Source organism: Amblyomma mixtum, chromosome 7 (genome assembly GCF_055824585.1).
Source record: "Amblyomma mixtum isolate Tamu chromosome 7, ASM5582458v1, whole genome shotgun sequence".
Taxonomy (NCBI): Eukaryota; Metazoa; Arthropoda; class Arachnida; order Ixodida; family Ixodidae; genus Amblyomma; species Amblyomma mixtum.
Window position 1 is genome coordinate 19,055,299 of NC_143018.1, and position 23,249 is coordinate 19,078,547.

General features: G+C 45.2%; 1 protein-coding gene across 1 annotated transcript in view; it reads left to right on the top strand.

Moving 5' to 3' along the window:
- Window positions 1-23,249, top strand: part of bma (SCY1-like protein bma) — a 218,838-nt gene that overhangs the window by 117,128 nt on the left and 78,461 nt on the right. Inside the window, exons 7-8 of the mRNA XM_089553889.1 lie at window positions 132-292; window positions 14,106-14,253. Coding sequence (XP_089410015.1) covers window positions 132-292; window positions 14,106-14,253 — 309 coding nt within the window. The remainder of the gene's footprint in view (window positions 1-131; window positions 293-14,105; window positions 14,254-23,249) is intronic.

Genomic DNA, 23,249 nt, shown 5'->3' on the forward strand with positions numbered 1-23,249 from the left:
GATAGGGTATACCGCAACGTCCGAGTACCACCTTCTCGCGCTCTAAACAGCATAGACGCTCTATAAAAAGAGAGTCTTGTCCCAGACTTTGTGCAGTAACGTGTCTCCCCCTTGCCTTGTTGTCGGCCCAGGAAGCGTCGGTGTTCGTGTTCGAGAAGCGAGTTGCCGAGAAGCTGCACAAGCCCAAACGAAAGGAGACCGTGACCGAGATCCTCCGCTTCAGCGTGAGGCAGCTGGACCGCTTCAAGCACCCCAAATTGCTCACCATCTACCACCCCATCGAGGAGGCGAGGTGAGTGCGTCACTAACTATTCCGCTACCCAAAGAAAGGAGAACCTAAGCAGTAAAAAAGTTAGTCCTATTGAGCCAATAGTGATAACAAAACTGTGGGGACACTTCAGTAACCTTAAGGCAGGATAGCGACAGCAATATATTTCTCATTTTTAGCAGCGTCTGTTGCAACTTCTCTGTGCGTTTGGGTCTGTTTATTTGCAGTTGTCGGTCCATCAACTGCCGTATTCTTACTGCTAGTTGCACTAGCACGTAACCATATGATGTGACGGTACTTACATTTACGTATATTGTAGCTTGTCCTTATTGCTGATTTATATTCTCTATCTCAATTGCTGTCTAGAAGCTAGGTTACTCACAACCCGATGGAAAAGTCATGAGGTCACAATGTCATTGGGATGACGTCACAGTGACCTCTCTCTACCGATCATTATTTCAATGACCACTAGCCACAGTGGACCGGATTTTCATACTCCGGTGGTCTGGTTTCTACCTGCCACGGTGGGCAGGTTGTGACTACGTCACAAGGTCACATTAGCTCTCTCGTTCTATGAGGGAGACCCATCGGGGCAGATTGTGATGACGACACAAGGTCACGTGACTTCTGTCGACCAATCAGTGAATTTCCTTGCACCGGAAATTAGCGGAGCTTTGGCTTGACAACTGTATTGCTGTCGCATTAAAAACGAAGCCAGTCCTGCTGGAAACCACGAGGTGCGGCAAGTTTTAAGAAAAGAACTTTATCTTGCTCGTGACTGTCGCCGCAAGTTGCTTGGTCACCCGCAAGAACAATTTGCGCTTCAAGAAATTCAAGGATGTTTGCCATTACGGTAACGCGAGCTTCAGCGATAGCTGGGTTGGCGCAAAATGCCGCTGCCATTCGAAGAGTTCGGCAATTCTGGGTATACGTGCTGGGCGGCGGCTGCGTTTATGCCGCAACACTTGAATAAGAGCCACGGGCATACGCTCTAGCGAATGCCTTGTGACGTCATAAGTGATCACAATATTCGGACCAATCAGTGATCGGAATTCCAGTCGAACAGTGTGGGAGGTGGCCATGACATCATGCGTTACGTCACTCCATTCTGACCAATGTGTGTTACGACGCCAACGACACCGACGCCGCATTAAGGGGAAACATGGCCTTAAAAGCTGTCGCTGAAAAAAAAAATAGTAGGCCTTGCTTGAGGGGTTGACCTGATGCTACCACCTGATTCCTACGTTGACTTCCTTTTTCAGCTGATAGGACCAAAAGCCCAGCAATTGTGAGGTCAATGCTGAATGAAGGAATCAGTCGGAGCGCTACGAGCATAAAGACAACAATCAATCAAAGCACCTAAGAAATGCCGCAAAATATTTTTCTAATAACTCCCATCATCTGGAAGATTTGTGGTGTACGCGTGATTTGTTTACTTCCTTGGAAGAATTCGGCAACTCTGGGCACGGGTGTGGGACGGCGGCTGCGTTTATGCCACAACACTTGAATTAGAGCCACGGGCATACGCTCTAGAGAATGCTTCGCGACGTCATGACTGATCAGAATATTCGGAACACAGGGTGTCAACGCGTGCTTATTAATGCGAAAACATTAGATGACTCAATCTCAAGGTGATGTCCTGAAAACGTGTCGGCAAAATGTGTCGACAAAATGTGTCTGCACTATGGTGTCGCAACTTGAATGTGTGTGTTTACTGGAATTGAGTAATAAACTAATGAACGGTGTAATATGTCGTGATGAAGATTGATGACGTCATGTCGTTAATTAGGTAATCCTTATAAAGATAACTCTAATGACATTTAAGAAAATGAATTAAGAGAATGGAATTTAGGATGATAATGACGATAAAGTTATGTAACGCGATATCACGCCAAGTCACGTGACAACGCTGCAATGCGACGTTACACAAAGTCCCCACCCACTCCCCCATCCCCTAATCTGTAAAAGTTAGATGAAATCCCATCGAGGGCATCACTGGCTGATCTCAGTGTGGTGGCAATATTGCCGACTACATTCACAACAAAATTCTGAGCAACCGTTAGTCGTACAGCGTTCTGAGTGGTCATAGCATTTCTCTTTCCATATAGCTTGCATGTTTTAGTCGACCTAGAGGCTAGCTTGCGACAGAGGCTCGGACCGACGACATATATTCAACTTCAGTTGCATGCTATAAGGCGCGGTTGAGGCGTGCAGCGAGATGTCGAGATGTGAGAGCGACTGTATCCTTTCTTTTCCTCAAAATCGTTTCCTTTCCTAAAAACACATGTTTTCGCATTTCTCCACATAAGCACACTCAAGTGCGCTCAGAATTTTTCACCAGACAGAAAAGATGCATTTCGCAAAAGGCAGAAGCTCGGAACATCTAGTCTTGCAAATAGCAAGGAATATGTTTTTCGCCGTAGCAACTAAAGAAGCAGTCCGAATATCTGCAGGAGTGTTTACCGTGCAGGAAACCTGAACACATTATAGGGTATACCTCCCTATCTTGATAGAAAACGGTAGCACAAGCTGAATGAATAAGCACCTTTGAGCGCAGAGGCTAACTAGCCCAGGTTTCTTTCTTTTTTACATTGAGAAGCTTCTATAGAGGTGTCTCGCCAAATAACAATAGCAGAGTGTCGCTCTTCGAAGTACCGCAGAAAAAAACTCCATCTTCGAGCAGGATTCGAACCGATGCCTTAGAGCGCATCACGGCAGCTTCGCGAGCAGCGCGTGCGCACTGGATCTCACCGTCCAATGTACAAATACATTGTTTCATTGGTAGAGCAGAAGAGTAAACAGAGAAAGTGAAAACGTTAAGTTGTATAGACTCAAGTTCAGTTTAACATGCTACGGTGTTCGTTAAAATAAAACAAGAATGCTGTTTTCGCTGAAACTGTTCGTTTTTTAACCTGATTTCTCCAGTCACCCCATGCACTGACGTAGACAAAACTGAAACTAACTGGAGTTTGCTGCCTCTGAAGCGTGAGTGACGATAAGACCCGGCCGTGAAGGAAGCCGAGCGCGAATGTGGTAGACTTCCTGGCCAAACCGCGCACCGGCTCATTGAATTATTTTAGTCAAGTAACAAGCTTAACTACCGCAATGTCTTTTAGTCATTCCTTTCGGTTGGTTATATCGGGAAATGAGCTAAAGAAATATGGCTGGAACGAGAATGACGCCCATGATATCTATGACTACGGGAAGAAAAAAAAACTATTATTTTCCTTTTGTCAGAGACAAATTGTGTACGCTCTTAGGAACGCCCATGGTTACGTTATCGCCAAAGTAGTTTTCCTGACTTCGCGAAAAGTAATCTCCAGTCCGCGGAATACATTGAATAAGAAAGGTGACGGTGCGTTAAAGGCAAATGGCGAGTCGTAAAACGAATACAGCTCGAGGGCAACAGAAATTCTTCCCGGTTTCCCGCTCTCATTTCTCTTAGTTAAATGAAGAACAAACTATACGCTCACCATTTCTGAGTGCCACTCTCGATCAATGGCCCGCGCTTCGTACTGCTTCTTAACCCAGCAGCCGGGACGTCAATTCCAGAAGCCCTGTGGCGAACACAATGAACGTCGAGGACGTCACGAGGATCAGAGGAGCTAAGCATTATTTCCTGTTAGCTCGTTCTTTCTCTTAACTCTTCATATCGAGTCACACATACACGTAAAAACAAGGCATAGCTATACAGCCCCCGGGCGCGCCATTGGATTCAGCCAAGTCCACCCTTCTTGAATATCAATACACGTGCATCGGAGATAAGTGCGCGAGATGAACTATTGCACTGGCGGAACTGTGCCACTTTGCTTCTTTCTTCTTTTTTTCTTTGCCATCTTCGTCGCCGTAATTGCGGACTGAACGGCCGCACCATCCTTTCCCTCATTCCCCTCATTTTTTCCTCTCTTCCCGTCTGAACATCCTCCCGAATCCCGCATCATTCCCTTCCCTACTTCATAGCTCCCTTCCCGCCGTCCCCACGACCGCCTGATCGCTCTCCCCCTTCCTGCCATCGAACGGCTCTCCCTACTCTTCCCCACCTCCACGTCAACCTTCCCTAGATAAACCCCTTTCCGTTCCGCGTCGAGAGGCTTTCATTTCTCGGCCGCTGTCATCCTTTATTACTCTCTCCTTTCCCTCAGCAGTCTTGCGGAACGTCTGCATGCACTTCCTTTCATCCCAATGGTTCGTATTTTTTCCCTACATATCGCGTTCTTTTCCCCGTCTTCGTTTATATTTTTAAGCTCTCTGTCGGGACGTCATTTTCCCGAGGAGCGCAGAGGGATGTGCGGGAAAGTAAGAAAAGAAACGCAGCTTCATTTGGTCTCGGAACTGGAGCGGGTGCTGGCGGGGCCGTGGACTCGTGGGTGAAGAGGGGTTGCGGCACGAACGGGTCGAGAGACAAAGGTGTTGGCTGAGGACAGCGGGGGAGAGAATTGGTCAAGGGGGAGGAGAGGGTTAGTAATAGGGTACACGCCTGAGAATGCGTAATGACGACCCTCGGAAATGTGCAGAGGGCGTCGGAATTTCTAGGGAACGTCGCCATTAAGACACGTTTGAGAGTGGAGAATTTATTAAGAGACTGGGCATTCACGCCAATTGTTAAAGTGATATAGTGTGCTGTGAGCGACTAGAGGCTGTAAAAAATAAATTACGATAAGGACGACAATGTGAATGTCTGTTAATTTCTATTTGAAACCCTTTTGTATCAAATTTTGGGTAACCATGACACCGAAGATTACATTATGGGCTCTCGAGCTACTTCTTACGCAACTGGTTGACGCCGCCTTCTGACCTTCAGCACGTAGAGACTACGATGAGGTCAGGACTTCCTTTGCTGCATTCCTGGCTTTCCTTACTGTGACGCGGTAGCGTGAGTCGTGCAGTTGCGAGAAGCATGACGTGAGATTAACACAACCTGTCGAGCTAGTTGTTGTCGAGTCATGTTTTCAGCAGCGCGAGCACATTCAAGAAAAGAAACCTTCAATTAGAACCGCAGTGGTGGCCTAGTGGTTGAGCATACCGCATCGCATGCGGAAATGTGCGGGGTTTTATCCTTACTGCCGCCGTGTACCCACCGGTGATACAATGGGTACAAGCTTTCCCCTGGCCTGGTGTTCGGCTTATTCTGGATGAAATGGTTGAGAAATGGGTTTTTGACCACACCTTGAGCAAACAAAAATACCTTGTGTCATGGCGCTATTCAGCCGCAGATGCCTTTGACCCATATAAATTCACTATCGTCATCATGAGATTTCCAGCACTCGTTACATAGTGTACTACCTTTGTATAGCTTGCACCCGGTACAATGAATCGTATTGGGTTACATGTCATATTATTGATAATAAAAATGCTCTATAATCTGCTGTAGAGTTATTTTCGAGGCTAGCTGGCACTCTCGAATTCAGTTCATAGTAAACAGCGGCAAGGCACAAGGACAAAGGTAGGAAGTAGAAGGACAGGAAGGAAGACTAACACAGCGCTGCACAGTCTGTACCTATAGCTAATGCGCAAAGCCCAATATTTTATTTTTGAAACATATATAGTCCGCAGGCCGCAAACCGAAATTTGCTTTACTGCTTCGCGCTACCAACGTTCTCCGTTATGGTAGCGAGCGGCGGAGCGACGGCGCACTAACAAGCCGGGCACCATGTGATGCTTACGTCATAAAACCGCATGGCTTCAGACACTGGGAAACCACCCCAAGTGCTACTAACAGCGAGGGCTGTAAAATCTTTGAAGCTGCTTCTTGTCCTCCTATGGGGCGAAGTAAGAGAGCTGCACCAGACCGAGTGATCTGTTATTGGTTAACCAGACGAACAGCCGATTGGGGATCAATGCACAAGAGCAGGAGGGGTGAAAAGTAACACAGCGCCATGTCATTTTTGGAGAGTGCCACCTTCCTCATCTGCATATACTGGACTTATCAAGTCGGCAGATGTAAATGCTTAAAATAACCCGTGATGGAGCCTAATTTGGCCTCAACATATGCGCAATGCTATATGCACGTAACAGAAACGAGGATCGTTCTACACGAAATGCTTAGGGGCTTGCGGGGTGCGTAATTGTTCGACTGCCCCACTTGTGTAGCACAAATGCAACTTATGCTACTAATGCTACGTAGGAGGCTGCTAGGCAGACATTGTTTCTTTCAGATATGGCAGTCACGTAATCGAATGACACCTTTCTTCTCGGCTGTACTAACCACCCCGTAACTTCTATGATAATTATGAGCAGTCGTTACACCTAAGGAAGTTTCTTCACGGAGGCGTGTGACGTGGAAGGAGATTTCGGAATATCTTTGGCCTTAGGTTAACAACCACAGTTACCAACAAGAACTTTTTCTCATTGGTAGCGGGCGAAAAGCGAGCTTGCTCTTTTGACGTTTGCCGAGAGACTTAAACGGACACTTACAGCCAAGAACACAACAAACACAGTCTGTGTGACATTCCTTGGCGTGACGTTTGCTTTACATCTGACATTTAACCTGCACACTAAAGAAATTAGAAAAAAACATGCATCTGGCACATGAGTACTGATTATAACGCGATATTTTTTTCAGCAGAATATTCTTCGGTCAATTTAATGAGCGTTCGTTCATAGTCATCGTAATTACTGTCTGTAATCTTAGGGTAACACATAGTATTGCCAACTGTCATCTCAGTGGCATATTCAAAAGTAAACTGTTTGATTAATCACCATTTGCTCATGCACCGCATCCAGTGCTCCCATTTACCATGTACAGTCTTGGTCAAAAGTCTTAAGGCCAAATGACTTCGCGTCAGCCGCATAAAAGCGCCATTACGCCTGTATTAAAGACCAAATGACCTGGAAAATCTAGCAGAAGGTTTCCTCTTGCGGTAGAGAAGGTTCCTCCTTGACTTGTGTTTTGAATGATCCGCTGCACGGAGCATTCTAAGAACATTCATTTCGCTGCTGCTGAACGCTATGGCCTTAGAACTTTTGACTATGACGGTACTTAATATCAGTGAGAAAACACTATTCTGATGGGTGAACCCCGAGCAAGATCTTGCCGTCTTTGCGGGTTTGTTCCAGGTCAAATAAATAAACAAATATAACAAATATCCGCGACTGAGAATCGAACCCGTGACGGCGCGAATAGATCAGCTCGCTGTCCAATGCGTGAAAGCACTAGGCTGCAGCCGGACACGGCTCGTGTTATTGTCGTTGTTGCCTTGGTGGCATGGCACATAATCACGACGGGGGATAGGTCAGGGTTCAGTAAGCAGCAACACACTGGCGTTGTGCACTGCATTGTCTTCTTCATCAACTAATACTACTATCGAATATCTATCTATCTAGTTTTAATAACGCTCGAATAACGCGTAAAATTTTGCGTTCAATGTTTCTGGAGTGACCCGTGTTTGCTGTTTCTGGCGTAAAATGGTAACGTGTGCAATAAAAACATACACATGGTAGTTTAACCTCTCATATGTGCAATTATCGCTTTTTTTTTGCAGTTTTATGTGCATGTTAATCCTGGCCTTTGTATAAAAATCTCAATATCTTTTTTGATTCATTTACTTCACCTCTTATATTTGTAAATCTGTGATAAAATGTGACCGTGATAAAATGTGATAGCAATTGATATCTTGTATATATATTTTTTTGTACTGCTGTCACTGTTGCCTGCCGCCGGCTTCCAGGCCTCGACAAGCTGTTACTACAGCTTTTTGCCTGGGAGACCATCAACATTGTGAAATGTTGAAAATAAAGGTGAATTGAATTGAATTGAATTTCGCACTTTAAGCAATGCAGCTGTAGTGACCGAGAGATGTGCGCTGCATGCGTTGTCGAGGGCAACGTTATAGCAGAAACACGGCGTTGGCGTTGACAACATTGGTACAGAAACGCGGCACTGGAGCACAAGCCGCCGGTGTACACTGGGTGAATTGGCATTGACAGCGAAGAAATTGAAGACGTGCATAGCTGGCTCTCTGGGTCAGTGGTAACCTCAATTTTGCTTTCAGGTGCATGGTGGTGGTGTCGCCCTGCAAAAAATTGCGCTTTCGCACAATATTTAATGTTTAGCAATGCTAAACTGCCAACAATTTTTTGCCTGTCATTTGTTCATCGCAACTGAAATTACGATTACTAATTTTTCGCGCCTATCATTATAGCATCACCATTCGTACCTCTTCAACCGCTAGAGTGATTCTTTTAATGATAACATTACTATATTTATGAAAACAAAATTTCCTGCTTAAAAAAAATCAAAAGAAATTGCGGCAGCCACTTCAATTTCTGCCATCACTCTTCTGAACTCGCTAACCATATCATCAATTCATCCTTTTGAAAGCATTCAGTGTAAATTAGGCTTAAAAGATCCGTGTTAACTATCTAAGATTGCCACTTCCTTTAGCACTCTACATTATGTTGGCTGCCTTTGGCTTCTGTGCTTGTGTACACTACTTTTTTCTGTATCACCTTGTTTCAAAATCCTGTATTTTAATATTCAAAATATTTAATCGATATTGTTTACTTGTCGCATTCTGCAATCTCCACGATTTTTTTTTAATGTGTCATTCAACTACCATACTTTACGTATTCAGTTCTTGCGCTTATTAACATGAGGGCCGCCGCCATTTTTTACTTTGCGACCTCGTTCTGTAACTATCCATTTGGTGCATCTCATATCTGTACTTATAAAATACACAAATCTGATCGAAATCCTCACCATAAATTGCCAGATGTATTGAAAAATGATCGCCTATGTACAGTGGTGCCTACCGCTGCACAGAGCACACAGTGAACAGAGTGACCGTCCCAAAAACACGCTTAATAGTAGGTGTTTGAGCACCCAGAAATAAATACTCCTCGGGTCCTGGGCTGTACTGCTAGATATGAAAATAATATCGAATTGAAAAATTAGACGTAGATGGAAACATTTTTCTGCTCCAGAGAAAATAGAGCGGCTGTACCCATTAATTGACTCAAGTCCGAGATTGCCGCATTTAAGTGCTACATTCTTCACCCATTCTTATCTTCCCTAACGTGTTGAGTTGTAGTTTTAGGCTATAGAGAAACCACGCATTCTTAACGTTACTCCGCTCAGAACTAACTCGAATGCTGACTAACGTACGATAGAACACTTATCGGGAAAAAAGACCGCATTTAAGAATAGCTGCCATTCAGACTTTCGTTGTTCGGCGTCTAACACTCCTTGCCGTTGTACGCCAGGTTTATTTATGACATTCTTTGTTTCTATCAATGACTAATTCCTCGTGCTTCATCTGATTAACTAAGGTTAGAGTATAAGTCAGGGTGGACGTTCTGGAACAGCACTGTGGCTGCAGCATTCGTGGAAGAACATTGATGCTGTTGAGAAGCAACAGGAAAACCTCTCAAACCGGATTCACTGAAAAACACAAAAACCAAACCCGAAAACGTTACCGCACAAAGTTATTCAAGCGTCCCCATTCAACAGAGGGGTCACATGGTTCCCGATCATCGGATCGCCGATAATAGGAATTCAGCCTCAAACCTCCCTCTGCTTTCCGCTATTAAAGGAAACAGTCCGATTCCCCTCCGAGAGCACTGATATTTTCCGAGCGTCCGAGTGAAATTTAGATTGAACACGTGTGGCGATCGAACGTCTGCAAGACAAAGGCCAAGCAGATGCGCGCTCTTGCGGCAAAATTAATCGGAATCGACGGGAGACGAAGAACCAAAGTGTGGGCTAAAAAAAGACAGATGGTCACGAAGCAGGAATGGCGCGTATGAACGGCAGTAAGTAGAGAGCATAGGAGAGGGAGGGCATCAGGGGGGAGGGAAGAGGGGTACGGATAGAAGGGAAAGATGGAGAAATGGGAAAGAAGGGGAAAGAGAGGAGGGAAATGAGGGAGCGTAGGAGCCCATTTCTCAATCGCTAGGTGCTCGTCGGCGGTCGAACGTCAGCGAAAGAGAACCACGCAGGCAGGCAGTCGAGCGAAAAAAGAAAACTAGCAGAACGGGAGCGAGGCACTCTGCAGGGGATGACACACAAAAAAAGCTAAATACGCCGAAGAAGCACGGAGAACCAGAGAAAAGAGGTCGATCCGTGCGCAGAGCAGCAGACGCTCCGTTCCCACCGAAGAAGAGTTTCCCTCGAACGCGCGAGGTTATTGCGAGGCATTTCTCTCGACCGCGCACGTAGGAACACACGCGTACACGCGGGCAAACGCACGAACGCATGGACCGGTGCGGCCGTTTCTTACTGAAGCCACCACCACCACTCATATCTGGAGAGGCGCCCTCCGCCGCCACCGTCGCCGACGACGTCGATATGAAGAAGGAAAAGGCGGAATGTTCGCTGAATGGAAAGATCTTGCTCACTCGCGCTCGTGCTGTCTAGCTGTGCTGCTCCGTCCTTCTCCTATAGACGGAAGATGGAGAAAAATACATGTTCACCCTGTAGAACCTACACGCAGGTGCCTGCGCCACCTGTCGACCATATTTCCAAAGCACTCCCTCTTCTACATCTTTTTCTCCCGTCTCTCTGTGCACCTTTCTCTTTTTCTTTATTCAGACGCGCTCACTTGTCTTGATGGAATATGGCGCTCTTAGCCTCCCATCGGCTCAGGTTTGCATGCTTGCTTGCTTGCAAGGCCAGCAGTTCAGGGCTAACTCGATTCGTTAGCCCTAACTTAGGGGGCTTTAGGGCTGCCTGGTTTTCCCAGTTTCTGTGCTAGGCCGCCAATTACTGCTAGCTCGTGCTCAAGATCGGAATAGATAAAAGAAAAAGCTAAGAACCTGCGATATTGCTTCTCAAGATAGCTTAACTTTGAAATGTCGGTTGAGAAATTAAAGATACTAAGAGGATAACAAGAAACACTAACGAACGTTCATCTTCATGAAAAACAGATAAAATGAAGGCAGTTATCGCATGCATAAGTCACATTAGCAGGTTTTCTTGTGCCTTTTGACATCACTGGCCTTAATACACGGGCGGGTACCGACTTTATATATATATATATATATATATATATATATATATATATATATATATACGTCACCGAGTGTTCCAATGTGATTGATTGGTCTGACGAAGGCTGGTGACGTGGTCGAAACGTCAAATAAATTTTCTCTTCATTGTGTCAGTTATTTGCTTAATGCATGTATGTATGTATGTATGTATGTATGTATGTATGTATGTATGTATGTATGTATGTATGTATGTATGCATGCATGCATGCATGTATGTATGTATGTATGTATGTATGTATGTATGTATGTATGTATCTATGTATGTATGTATGTATGTATGTATGTATGTATGCATGCATGCATGTATGTATGTATGTATGTATGTATGTATGTATGTATGTATGTATGTATGTATGTATGTATGTATGTATGTATGTATGTATGTATGTATGTATGTATGTATGTATGTATGTATGTATGTATGTATGTATGTATGTATGTATGTATGTATGTATGTATGTATGTATGTATGTATGTATGTATGTATGTATGTATGTATGTATGTATGCATGTAAGAATGAATGAATGAATGAATGAATGAATGAATGAATGAATGAATGAATGAATGAATGAATGAATGAATGAATTGCAGACAAGGATAGGGAGGTGAGGGGCTCAGGATGACACGCACATGACTAACCCCATCAGACTCTAAACCGTGTAAATTGTTAGAGAATGTTCCTATTTTTAAATTTATGGTGTTTATCAATACGAAATTAGGGGCGTAAGTACTTTTACCTGAAGTATAATTCAGAAGAAAGCAGAAGAAGCTTACTTTTTTTATTCTTCTTGTTGCATCGCTCAACCTCGGCTGTAGTGCAACCAGCGCAGAGAGACCGCACGCAGGCCCTAATGTCCTCCCTTTACTTCCAAGTGCCTAGGTGACGCTGAGGCTATAAAAAGCTACCACAGACCTAATCGCGCCATCAAAGAAAAGCCACCGCTGCAGCGCGTAGGAAGACGTTAAAAGGGGAAATACCATCGCGAAGAAGATGCTGGGCAAACAGATGGCGTGTGTTCAAACGGCCCAGTGACGTTGCTAAAAATTAGCAGAACGGACTGAAGCTATCCATTAAAGCGCTCTGCGGCGTCACTGCTATGCTGCTATTTATTCGGGTGCGCACTTGGAGATAGCAGGCGATCTGGCCACGCGCACGTTTAGTTTGACGTCATCGACTCTTCCTTGCTTCTCGCCCAATGGCTTGGACCCCTCAGAAACTTGCGTAGGCGTCGAGGCTGACACGTGTCGTCTAGCTCGACAAAGGGGCGTCTTTAGTGGACTCGTCGCTGATCGAACTAGACACTAACCCGAACTCAGTAAATTGAGCTGAACTCATTCGGAATATTCTGTTTTCTTTTGCATTTTCTCGGGTGTTAACATCAGCCTGCTCGCCTACGTGGTCTTCTACCTTTCAAAGTAGCTTAGCTGCTTTTATTCTGACCGACCCGCTATAAAGGCACCCGCCTTTTGCATTGGCAGCTGTCACTTACATACGATGGTGTGTCCATCTCCGTGTAACTATGTTTTGGAGCATTCGCCTCTTCTACGCAACTTTTGTACCAGCTTTTGCACTTGAGCGGTTACTGCATGCGAGAATATGCAGACGGAATAAGTGCACACAAAATTGGCTTTTGAAAGAGTATTCTCCAGCTGGGTGAATGTCACTAGTTATCGCGCGAGAGTCAGTCTATTTCAAGCCCTCTTCACTTGCGAAAAGCTCTGCCATTCAGCGCTCCACTTTGATAATCGGTTGAGATCCTGAGTTGTAGCCACTGCTAGACAGAAAGGAAAGTAGTAAGAATACATTACGAAAGCAAAGGCAGGCGAAGAATAACGCGGCTTACATTTGGAAGGCTCCAGCCTAACAGACCGAAGAGAAAAAAAGGGAAAGAAACAAAGATGGTTGAAGTTTTTCATCATCATCTGCAACCTAACTTCGTCCACTGCAGAACAAAGGCTTTTCCGCAAGAGCTCTAATTAACCCTGTAATCTGCCAGCTGCGGCTTCCCTATTCACGAACTTCCTAATCTCATCCACCCACCTGACTATTTCCAAAACCCTGCTACGCTCACCTAACCTACCATACTGATAGGTCGTCTTCTAAAAGAGAAAATTATCCCTTTTTCATAAAGGGTTACCACAAGCGGCGTTCAGCCCTCATTAGGTTTCTTTTTGGCTTCATATCTTTGTTTTTTTTGTGCTTGGTATTGCATTTCACGCTAAAAAACCATGAAAGCTGCTATTGCCGTGAAAGCTAGAATTGGGAAATCTAGAGCTGTTGGTGTAACTGAAGAATAGGCCGGATTCACTAATAAATGTTCATGATGGGCTTGCACCCTGGCCACAAACGCGTTCACAAAAGAAAATCACCGGGGCGCAGGTTCCGACAAATAGATTACCCCGCGATTTTTTCTTCTGTGGCACACCCTCATGAAAAAACCATGCTGAAATGCCTATGAAAAGCACACGTGTTTCCGTACACTCCTGAAAAGAAGACTGGCATACCTATATACTTCATGATGGTAGCAACATTCTTTTTAAAAGTTCTTCGATAATAGAAAGCGCTTAATGATGGATCATACGAAGATCAAATAAAGTGCCACTAAGGACCACCCTTAGTCGCATTTTAGACCATTCTAGTTATCTAGGTGTAACTGTATCCAATCCCGTGCAGACGTTATTCTCGCTATCATATCATGTTGTCGTAGCCGCATGACGCCATCGGTAATGTTCAGGCACCCTTCTGTCGCTTCAGCTCATTTTGTTCACAGCTGTTCATCCTTGTGGTATCAACTGTTGCTGCCAGCGTGTTCTGATCTGTTCTTGTCCGTCTGGTTCTCTTCTTCCCAGTGAAACCCTGGCCTTCGCCACGGAGCCAGTGCTTGGCAGCTTAGCCAACATCCTCAACTGCCTCGAGGATCGCCTGCCGCAGTGCTTGCCGCAGGAGGTCAGGGACTACCAGTTCCTAGACATCGAGATCAAGTACGGACTCCTACAGGTGAGCAGGAGCCTTACAAGCATCCTGTCAAGGCTACCGCTGCTTCCAACTTCCTTCAACTCCAGGAATTGGTGCACTATCCAGCCGCACATGGTTTTTAAGTGCCCATCACGTGTCACACTTTTCGATTTATATGAACCGGCGCTGCGCATGTTCAGGCGACATGCTATTTATTTTTTTATTTACTTTTTTTTTAAATACGATAGTCGAAGTGACGAGAACGGCTGTGGTGGTGCCCGTACTCCTGCTGCCATATTCTTTAAGTTGTTCCTTTTCCATAGTCCATTTCGCCATTGTGCATTGCCCGTCAGCTTGGGCCTCTATTATTGTTCACTCGAATATACCCGCGGCTTTCTAGCGTTAGAAGGAAGCGACCCGGCCATTGCATGTTTGGTCATCAGACCTCACCATTAGCTGCATATTGCAGTCAATGATCGCGTCGCTTCCCATGGACGGTAGAAAGCCGCGGGTACATGAGTGGCCAATGACAGAGGACCACATTGACCAGTGGACAATTGACAGTTACGAAATAGGACCCCTGATTTAGAAGGAAAAAAAAGGTTCTGTAGAGGATGCTCTGCCGCATAAAGGGTGTTCTTGAGAAAAAACGCAACTAGAAGGAGCGGCGCATAGTGAGCTGTAAGCAGATGTATTACTGAAGCGAAAGCTTCACTTAGGGACCTCGGGCTTCACCCGCGGACCGTGTAAATTTGACCTTCAGCTGAGTTAGAGGCGAAAATATAAAAAAGAGAAAAATAAATTGAATCAATGTCTATGATTGGGAGTCGAACACGCGACTGCGACAGCAGATCTCCTTTAAGGGAACCTCAGCGAGACCACTATGCTATCGCCGCTTTTTTTTCATACAGTTTAACATGGGGCGTGTTGGCTGCGACTATGCCATCGCCGCAGCCAACACGCCTCGTGTTAAACTGCACCACACTCTCGCGCTGTGGATTGGACAGCGTCGTCTTCCTCAACTTCCATCTGCTCCGTCCCGCGGCACTGCCTGCTCACCGTCGTCTTCTACGTAGCACAAATCAGTGCTTTCGCTCCGAGTCGAATGTATTAAACATTCTCTGTAGTCTTTCTTCCTTTCTTTCTTTCTTTCTTTCTTTCTTTCTTTCTTTCTTTCTTTCTTTCTTTCTTTCTTTCTTTCTTTCTTTCTTTCTTTCTTTCTTTCTTTCTTTCTTTCTTTCTTTCTTTCTTTCTTTCTTTCTTTCTTTCTTTCTTTCTTTCTTTCTTTCTTTCTTTCTTTCTTTCTTTCTTTCTTTCTTTCTTTCTCTCTTTCTTTCTTTCTCTCTTTCTTTCTTTCTTTCTTTATTTCTTTCTTTCTTTCTTTCTTTCTTTCCTTCTTTCTTTCTTTCTTTCTTTCCTTCTTTCCTTCTTTCTTCCTTTCTTTCCTTCTTTCTTTCTTTCTTTTTTCTCTTTCTCTCTCTCTTCCTTTCTTTCTTCCTTTTCCTTGCTTCCTTCCTTTCTTTCCTTCTTTTTTCTTCTCACAAGTTAGCGTCATCATGCCATGCTAAAGTTAGACAGCGCAGTTCAAGATCAAAAGTAATCGTAAATTTTCCCCTTCAAAGGTAGAGTTCTCTGAATAAAACCTCAGACTTAGATGCGTGAGCCAAGCGCGAAACAAAAAGGGGGGGAAGAGGATTGAGGAGGGGCGGAAGGTCCGCTGCCTCATTTAAGATACAAGAACATGCATTAGTGCTGACATGGGTGGCCAAGTATCTATTATGCAAAAGGCGCCGATGATGGACTAGGTAATGGTATAGTGTTTTCGCATTTGAAATTGCATTTAAGAACTCTTAGTACGAAGCACTTTGTTTATTAATACAACAATGAAAAATCTAGTTTTCTTTCGGCAGCCATTCAGGCGTGAGTAGCTGGGAGGAGGGGAGGGGGGAAGAGGGTAGTTTTGAGCAGGCCTAGGTTCATTAAAGCAAATATCATTGACGCAACTGCACGCGTAAGAAATGGACTAGGGTGAGCAAGGTAGCAATTTTTAGAATTTTTTTCGAAAGGAATATCCTGCCTAGTCCTTCCAAATTACACAAGGAGGCCATGAAAGTCGTAGGAATGTAGGCGGATCCAGCCATCCAGGCGTTTGCAGATTACAGCCACGTAATTTTCAAGCTGATTGCTGCTCCCTTCTTATTTAGCAGATATTGCAGTCTTGCTTGAGTGCATTGTTGTGCTCATTTTCTAATGCGCTTGATGGTTACGGCAATCTGGCCTCAAACTTCCGCTTAGACTTCCCATCTCTCTGGCTACGAGCACGTGCTTAAAATTTCCGACTTTTTGTCAGTTGTCTTTCTCTTCCATGAACGCGGGCGTGCAGCCCGACAAATCGGGCTTTTATTCTTTAGGCCCAATGGCCCGGAACCTCTCATTGTGCCTTCTCTATTCGTCTCACTTTCCTTTTTTTCTTCTTTTTCGCTTTTCTCTTGTAACATCACATCCCAATGGCGTTCAATCGTTACGCACCGTGGACTCAGAGGGCGGCCGAGAAAGGAACAAAGCCGCGCGACGCTTATAGTTTTTTTGCGCTTTTGTGCCCTTCTAGGTCGAGGCACACAATGACGACCTTCATTGTCACGCTTGCATGGTAACAGAACGTCCTCCGAACAACGCTGTGCCACACGGAACAAAACGACCAGACATTCTATCGGCACTTGTCGGTCCTGAAAGCGCTCCCTTTCCGCTACCGCGGGCAGGTGCCTTAATAATGTTAGCCAAGGTCGAACTCGGCTGCGAATAAGTATGCGCGCTCATAGGCCACTTAAACGCACTCACACTCTATCAGGTAAAAGTAAGACCCGCAGCACTGTGACGGCTGTATATTTTTCGTAAACTAATCCAAGCACGCATTCACCAAGGTGGTAGCACTTATAAGAAAGGCTCGGGTCTCGCCGCGGCCTTATCCACTGTACATAGTAGGTTCGCCTGATTCACCCAGCCAACCGGTAGGGGCCGGAAAGCTAATGGTGTGTTAGGCCCTAGATTAGATAACTCAAGGTCTGGATTTCTAAACGCTGCGTAGTTTTTGTTTGGCAGGTTGTTGTGAAAGCGGAAACAAACCACTTCCGCCCCGACAAGAGAGGATAACCTATTCCACTCGGCATTTTCGCCCGCCTTCGCCTCCCCTGCAATCTTGTGCGCACATACCTGTAATCTAATTCAATTCAGCCCTGTGGGGCTTAACGCATTTGGGAACTGTGCCCACCAACGGTTCCCTCGCCAGTTAATCCGCGCTGGCGCACGGTCCGAACAACGCACCACGCGCCCAATGTGTGCCCGGTATTAGATTATCCGCGCTGGATCCGTTCGCGTTCTCGTCTCTCGTCAGAGCACGGTGCATCGATTGTTGGGAGTCTCACGTTAGGCACACAGTTTGTATTAATGAGTCCGTCAGTGCGGACCTAGGCTGTTCGTCTGCTACTGCAAATGATCACATAAAAGAAATACGAACCTTGCCTTTGCCCATCGATCACATTCGCAAACATACGCGCCCTCCATGGATCGTAAATATTGGAGCCCAGGTGCTGCGAGTCTTAGCTGTAGCAACAGCACACTGGTTAGGCGAATCTTATTTGGCTGGGAAGTTGTGAGAAAATTATTGTCATGCAAATGTTTGCTGAACGCAGAAAACCTCTTCCTGGTTGGCATTTCGCTGGCGCACAGTTAATTGCTTATTACGTAACCATGCAACGATGCTAATGTACGGTGTCTTTCTCCTTTTTATTCGCCACTAGCAATCCTTTAGTTACCTAGATAGTGTCTTGTTAACTAGGGGGTCTGATAAGCCCAGATTGCTTTACTAATAATGCTTTCTCTCTCTCCCTATCTGGTTAGCTACTGCCGAGCAGACTATGTCTTATTTATCGGCGGGTCTCTTTTTGCTGCGTAACGCAATAGTTCTTCAGGGATCATTCTTGTGATTAACCAGTAAAATATGTATACGAAGCTCCGGTACCATCAAGTTTCTGTAGTGTATTGTTATTTTTGCTTGGCTTGCATATAACTCACAGAAAAGACGCACCACAGCTGGTTTCCTCATTCATGCTTTGCCGATTTTACAATTAAGTGGTCGATCCATGTGCCCGTCTCTATAACGTTCAAGCCGTGATGTCACCGTATTGACCTATTTCTAAGGCACATAAGCTAATATTCGATTGTTCTGTGCTGAAAAAGTTGCGCCGAACGGCTAGACATAGACTAAGACGAGAAGTGTGGCTGGCGGGCAGACTACGAGCTCCCAAACCAGAAAACCAGTGGTGCGGTTCTGACGGGTGCCAATGTGTTAAATCCGACGTGCACTTGGTGGAGGTGCTGGGAAATGTGGTGCGAAATTTCGTAAACGCGGTGTCGGAAGCTGACGACCAGGAAAAAAGATCGTTGTGGCCGCCGTGAAGTTGCGTCAGAGGGCCAATGATGGTCGCAAAGTTGTGAATAAAGCGCCGAAAGTACGCACACAAGCCAATAAAGCTGCGTAGTTGTGCGATTGAAGTCAGTTTCGGGAACGCAGCGACAGCTCCGAGTTTAGTCAGGCCAGGAAGGATGTCATCTTTTTACTCGGAATGCTCTAAAATGGTGTGTTGTCGGGCAGTGAATTGGCACTTTTACAGATTGAGCTGGAGACCGGCGTCGGTAAGGCAATGGAAGACTGTCTCAAGGCGAGTGAGTTGGGTAGCGAAGTAGGAGGAAATCCCCACGACGTCAGTTTAACAATTGTGAAACTTCCAGCATGTAATGATCAAAAAGTTCCAATCGCACTCTGATTGCAGCCTTCGATTAACCGTACACAACGAGGGATCGTGTTGCTTACGGTTTTCTAAACACATTCCTTGAAGATTTTCCTTGTCACAAAATTATTTCATTCTCTATTACCTAACTGGCAACTTACATGCCGCATTTAACTCGGTTGCTCGCTTTCGAAGAGAACCTATAGCTTAACTTGCAAAAATTGACCTTATTATTCTTCCCGGAGACACGAACAATTTTTCTTTTTTGGGCAGTTCGTCTGACTATTCTATCCAGAAAAATTTACCATGACAGAGCGCATGGAAGAAAGGCACATAGGGGCCCGTGTGTTTCTTTCATGTATTCGTAGAGAGAAGGAATACGCGAGATATATTTGCATTTCGCTATTTATGGCATCCGTTTTTAAATTACTGGCCCGAAAACATGGCTTTTTGCATATTAAATGATTATTAATGCGGTAGCAATAGAGTTGATGTCAGGAGCAAAATCTGCCTTCCGATGTGAAAATTCGCAGATTGGTCGAAAGAGGTCACATGACCTTGATTCGTCATTATTACCTGCTTAGCGGATTGTGAGCAACCTAATCTAGATAGCAACCTGGTGGGTACTAGAGTTCGCATTAGAAAAATTAGAAGTCAAAATCAGAGAAAAAAATCGATACATGCAAATATTCCACCGTCGGAGCAAAGCAGATACCTGCTATTGCAGCTTACAGCCCGAATATGGCGGCTAACAGACAGACAATTGCAGAGAAACTGACGCAAGCACGCATAGAAGTTGCAAAAGAAGCTGCGACAAATGTCAAGTCTAACATTTCTTTTCACCACAATAAACCCCATAGTTATTTTTTTCACCTCTGTAACTAAACGCAAAAAAATTTAAGCCAAAGGCACAGTGCCTCGCCATGGCCGCCTCGTGAAAATGTGGCATATTTTTGGAGAATACCAAGACGCGGAACCTTGTCATTAGAATTATTAGCGAACGTACGGCTATCGGATATGGGGGGTTTTTTGCAACACCCTGATTTCACCGACATACACAAATTCATTTCTGGTGTGTTCGGTAGCAGACGTGTTTGTCTGAGCGTAGGCTTGATTTCGCAAAACAAGATATAGTCAAGTGCCGGAGGGCTCGATGACGCAAACAAATTATTCCATTTCCATGTACAATGTGAAGACCGAAGTCAGCAAAGTAGCAGAAAGGGACTTTATGAGGTACGAAAAGAATTGAAACATTAAGAAAATTATAAGCATGTTCCTTTAAACAAAAAAACCGAAATAAGGACATCGGGGTACTCTGGGGTGCCTTTTCTCCCGTCTGACATTTCTGGGATGATTTGGGCTTTGAATGTTATCGATGCAGACCATCCAGTGCACGTTTGTACGTTTGGATTGCTGGGAAAAGCGAGCGAAAAAACTGAATCCTTTTGGTAGACTGGGCTCTAATATATGTTGAACTTCTACAGACGTTTCTTGAAGCTAGCAGACACACATGCCATCTGCTAGCTTGAAAAATAATTACTTGCGTACTCAAACCAGTTTTGTTTTATTCTCTTAGCACTTTTCCTGCCCACAGACGGCGGAACAGCTGCGCACTTCTAAACTTGCAACTATCACAATGCCGTGTTCTCAAACTTTAAGGGCTGCAGGTTAGCTTCGCAGCTTGTGGCGTTAAAGCCATCTCTGCGTGAATAACAGCAATCGCCTTACGCATCCCCAAACCTTTCAACGCTCGAGCTGGCGGAATCTGTTTTCCCGTTCCCTCGATCAAGGCAAGACTCCGGAAAATCGATGAAGAGAATCGCCACCTCAGGCGTTACCTTTATTCAACAAAAGGGGAATGGAGGGATGGAGGCACGCAAGAGGGCGCGTTTAAATGAGCGCCGAAAAGGCTCACCTTTCTTCCCGCGTTGGACGGAGGGGGGGGGGGGAGTGGGGGGGGGGGGGGGGGGCTCCTACCGCTTCGAAACTCTGCGCCGCCTTCTTCGGCCGCCTCAGCGTTCGCTTCCGTTTTGTTCGTTATCCCGACGAACTTCCATATGTCCCCAGTTCCTCCACTGCTGGAACGTCGGACGGGTGTTTGGATGACTCGTGGAATGCAATTTAAGGGCGCGTTGTCGGTAAGCGCTCATGCCAGGGTCTGTGGGACGATTTTGGCCCGCTGTATAAATGACTATTCAGGACATTAGGAACGAAGAGAGAGCTGCGCTCTTGGAAGACAGCATAAGAAGCAAATAAGAGCGTGTGAGCTGCGAGGTAATCTATTGTGACAGCTCTTCCGCGCTCAGCAAGTGAAACAAGTTTAGAGAACCTACGCGGAAGCTGGTAAGCTGAAAAAATGCTGTTTTTTTGTCAGTTTTAGATCAGAACTAAAAGAGTTTGAGAACAAAGGATGCAATGTCCTAAGTATGCATCTCTGAAAGCGTGCCTAATACCTCCCCACTGATGGCAAAAGTTTCTGTCGATTAGTTTGCATAATGCCGCGAATCTTTGTAACGTTCGTTTGTAGTATTTGTTTGTTCATGCTTCAAGGCTGCCGACGCGCCGCTTTATCGCTTCGTTTGTGACGCAAGACGCACCTAGATTTATCTCAATTGATCGAATGCGGACGGAGCCGATTCTAGTTTTCGCCAGAAGGTTCTAGTAACTTCCTAAGCTTTATCTCGAATGTTCGCTATCAGCTTTAAAAAGAGCACGGCCGACAGCGGCGGGCATTTTGTTCGACGACCGCCGAGCACGCTTGTTGCTACGCCGCCGCCGAGTGATTCAGTTCTTTGCGGGCGCAAGTCAGCCGAAATAAAGAGTTCCGTTTCGAAGACATCCCCGTTGTTTTCCTGTTCGCCGGACTGCAGTCACCACTACGTGACAATAGTATACTCTCGTTAATAACTTTTTTCGAAATTAAAGTTGTTCACCCTTGCCTCTATGGCTGACAACAAGAACCCTGGTCGTAGGGACGTCTACAATATGTTTTCTACTTGTGATAGTTTGCATGGACAAGAATATTAGCGCATCATCATTAGATCTGACTTTTTCCGCACACAGAAATAAAAGCACCATTCCTAGCTCACTATACCCTGATCAAACATCATTAATTTATTATGACCTGCGTGTAGTGAAAAACTAGCATGTGAAATTCGCGGTAGCTAATAGGGCGGCGCGTTGCAGATATCATTCTTCAGCTACACACAACGCTGTGCGCTCATCTATGCTTCCCTCGATCCGCGGGCCAATTACAGAGCCAGGGGAAGGTGACGCAAGATACAAGAGCAAATAGCCGAAAACTACCAGAACATTACGAAGAACCACACAATCTTACCCCAGCCTCACGCTTCAGTCAATACGTAACAAGTGCACGTCCTTCGCATAGTTCAAACTAACACTCACCTCACCCCAATAATTCTCTACAACTTCGAATGGCGTGACAGAGCTCACTGTCCCAACCGTCTGGAGATTAGGGCAGATACAGAACAAATTCTGTAGTCGTGATATGCTACCATTAATTCTCCTTTTTTTTTCATTGCCTTCCCCTTCTTTCAGCTGTTCTTGGCTTCACTCGGGATCGCAATATGCAGTACGGGCTTTAGCGAAGTGCTGATTTTACTTGGTTTTAGTGCAGGCTTTAATTAAGGTTTTTTCTTCCTCATCCTCTTCGCTTCATTTCCATGCCGTGCCCACTTCTTCATAGACTCCAACAAGCTTAGCTTTCCACAACTGCGCACAAGAATGATCACATGGCGAACGTTGTCATGATGCCGTAGCAACAGGGAATTGCTGTACTTTCAGATTTGTACTTCATTTAACTGGCTGGTATCCGTTAACTCCTAATGAAGTCAGAAATTTCACCTTACGAAATCACATGACAGAGAATCTCCCCTATTACCTGGCGGCTGCGTCGTAAAATACTCAAAATGTACTGTACTTACGTTTTTGAAGAGTGGCTTTATAGGACATGGTGGTGATTTCACGGCTTAACAGTCTCCTCCCATCCAACCCAAAGGTGGAAAGCCTGGCGTGAAGATTTGATCTACGCATCACACTGTAGGCTCAGTAGGCCTGAGCTTAGCTTTGGGTATGTGAGCGCTGCGTGCGGTATAGCCCTAGTTATGCAGTGGTTATACACGGGTTATGCTCGCGGTACATCCAGTGCACACGAGATGTTCATGCGCTTACCTTGTAGGAAGTATCATATATTTGTGTATGAGCATAGACGCCTTTTAACTGTATTTTTTT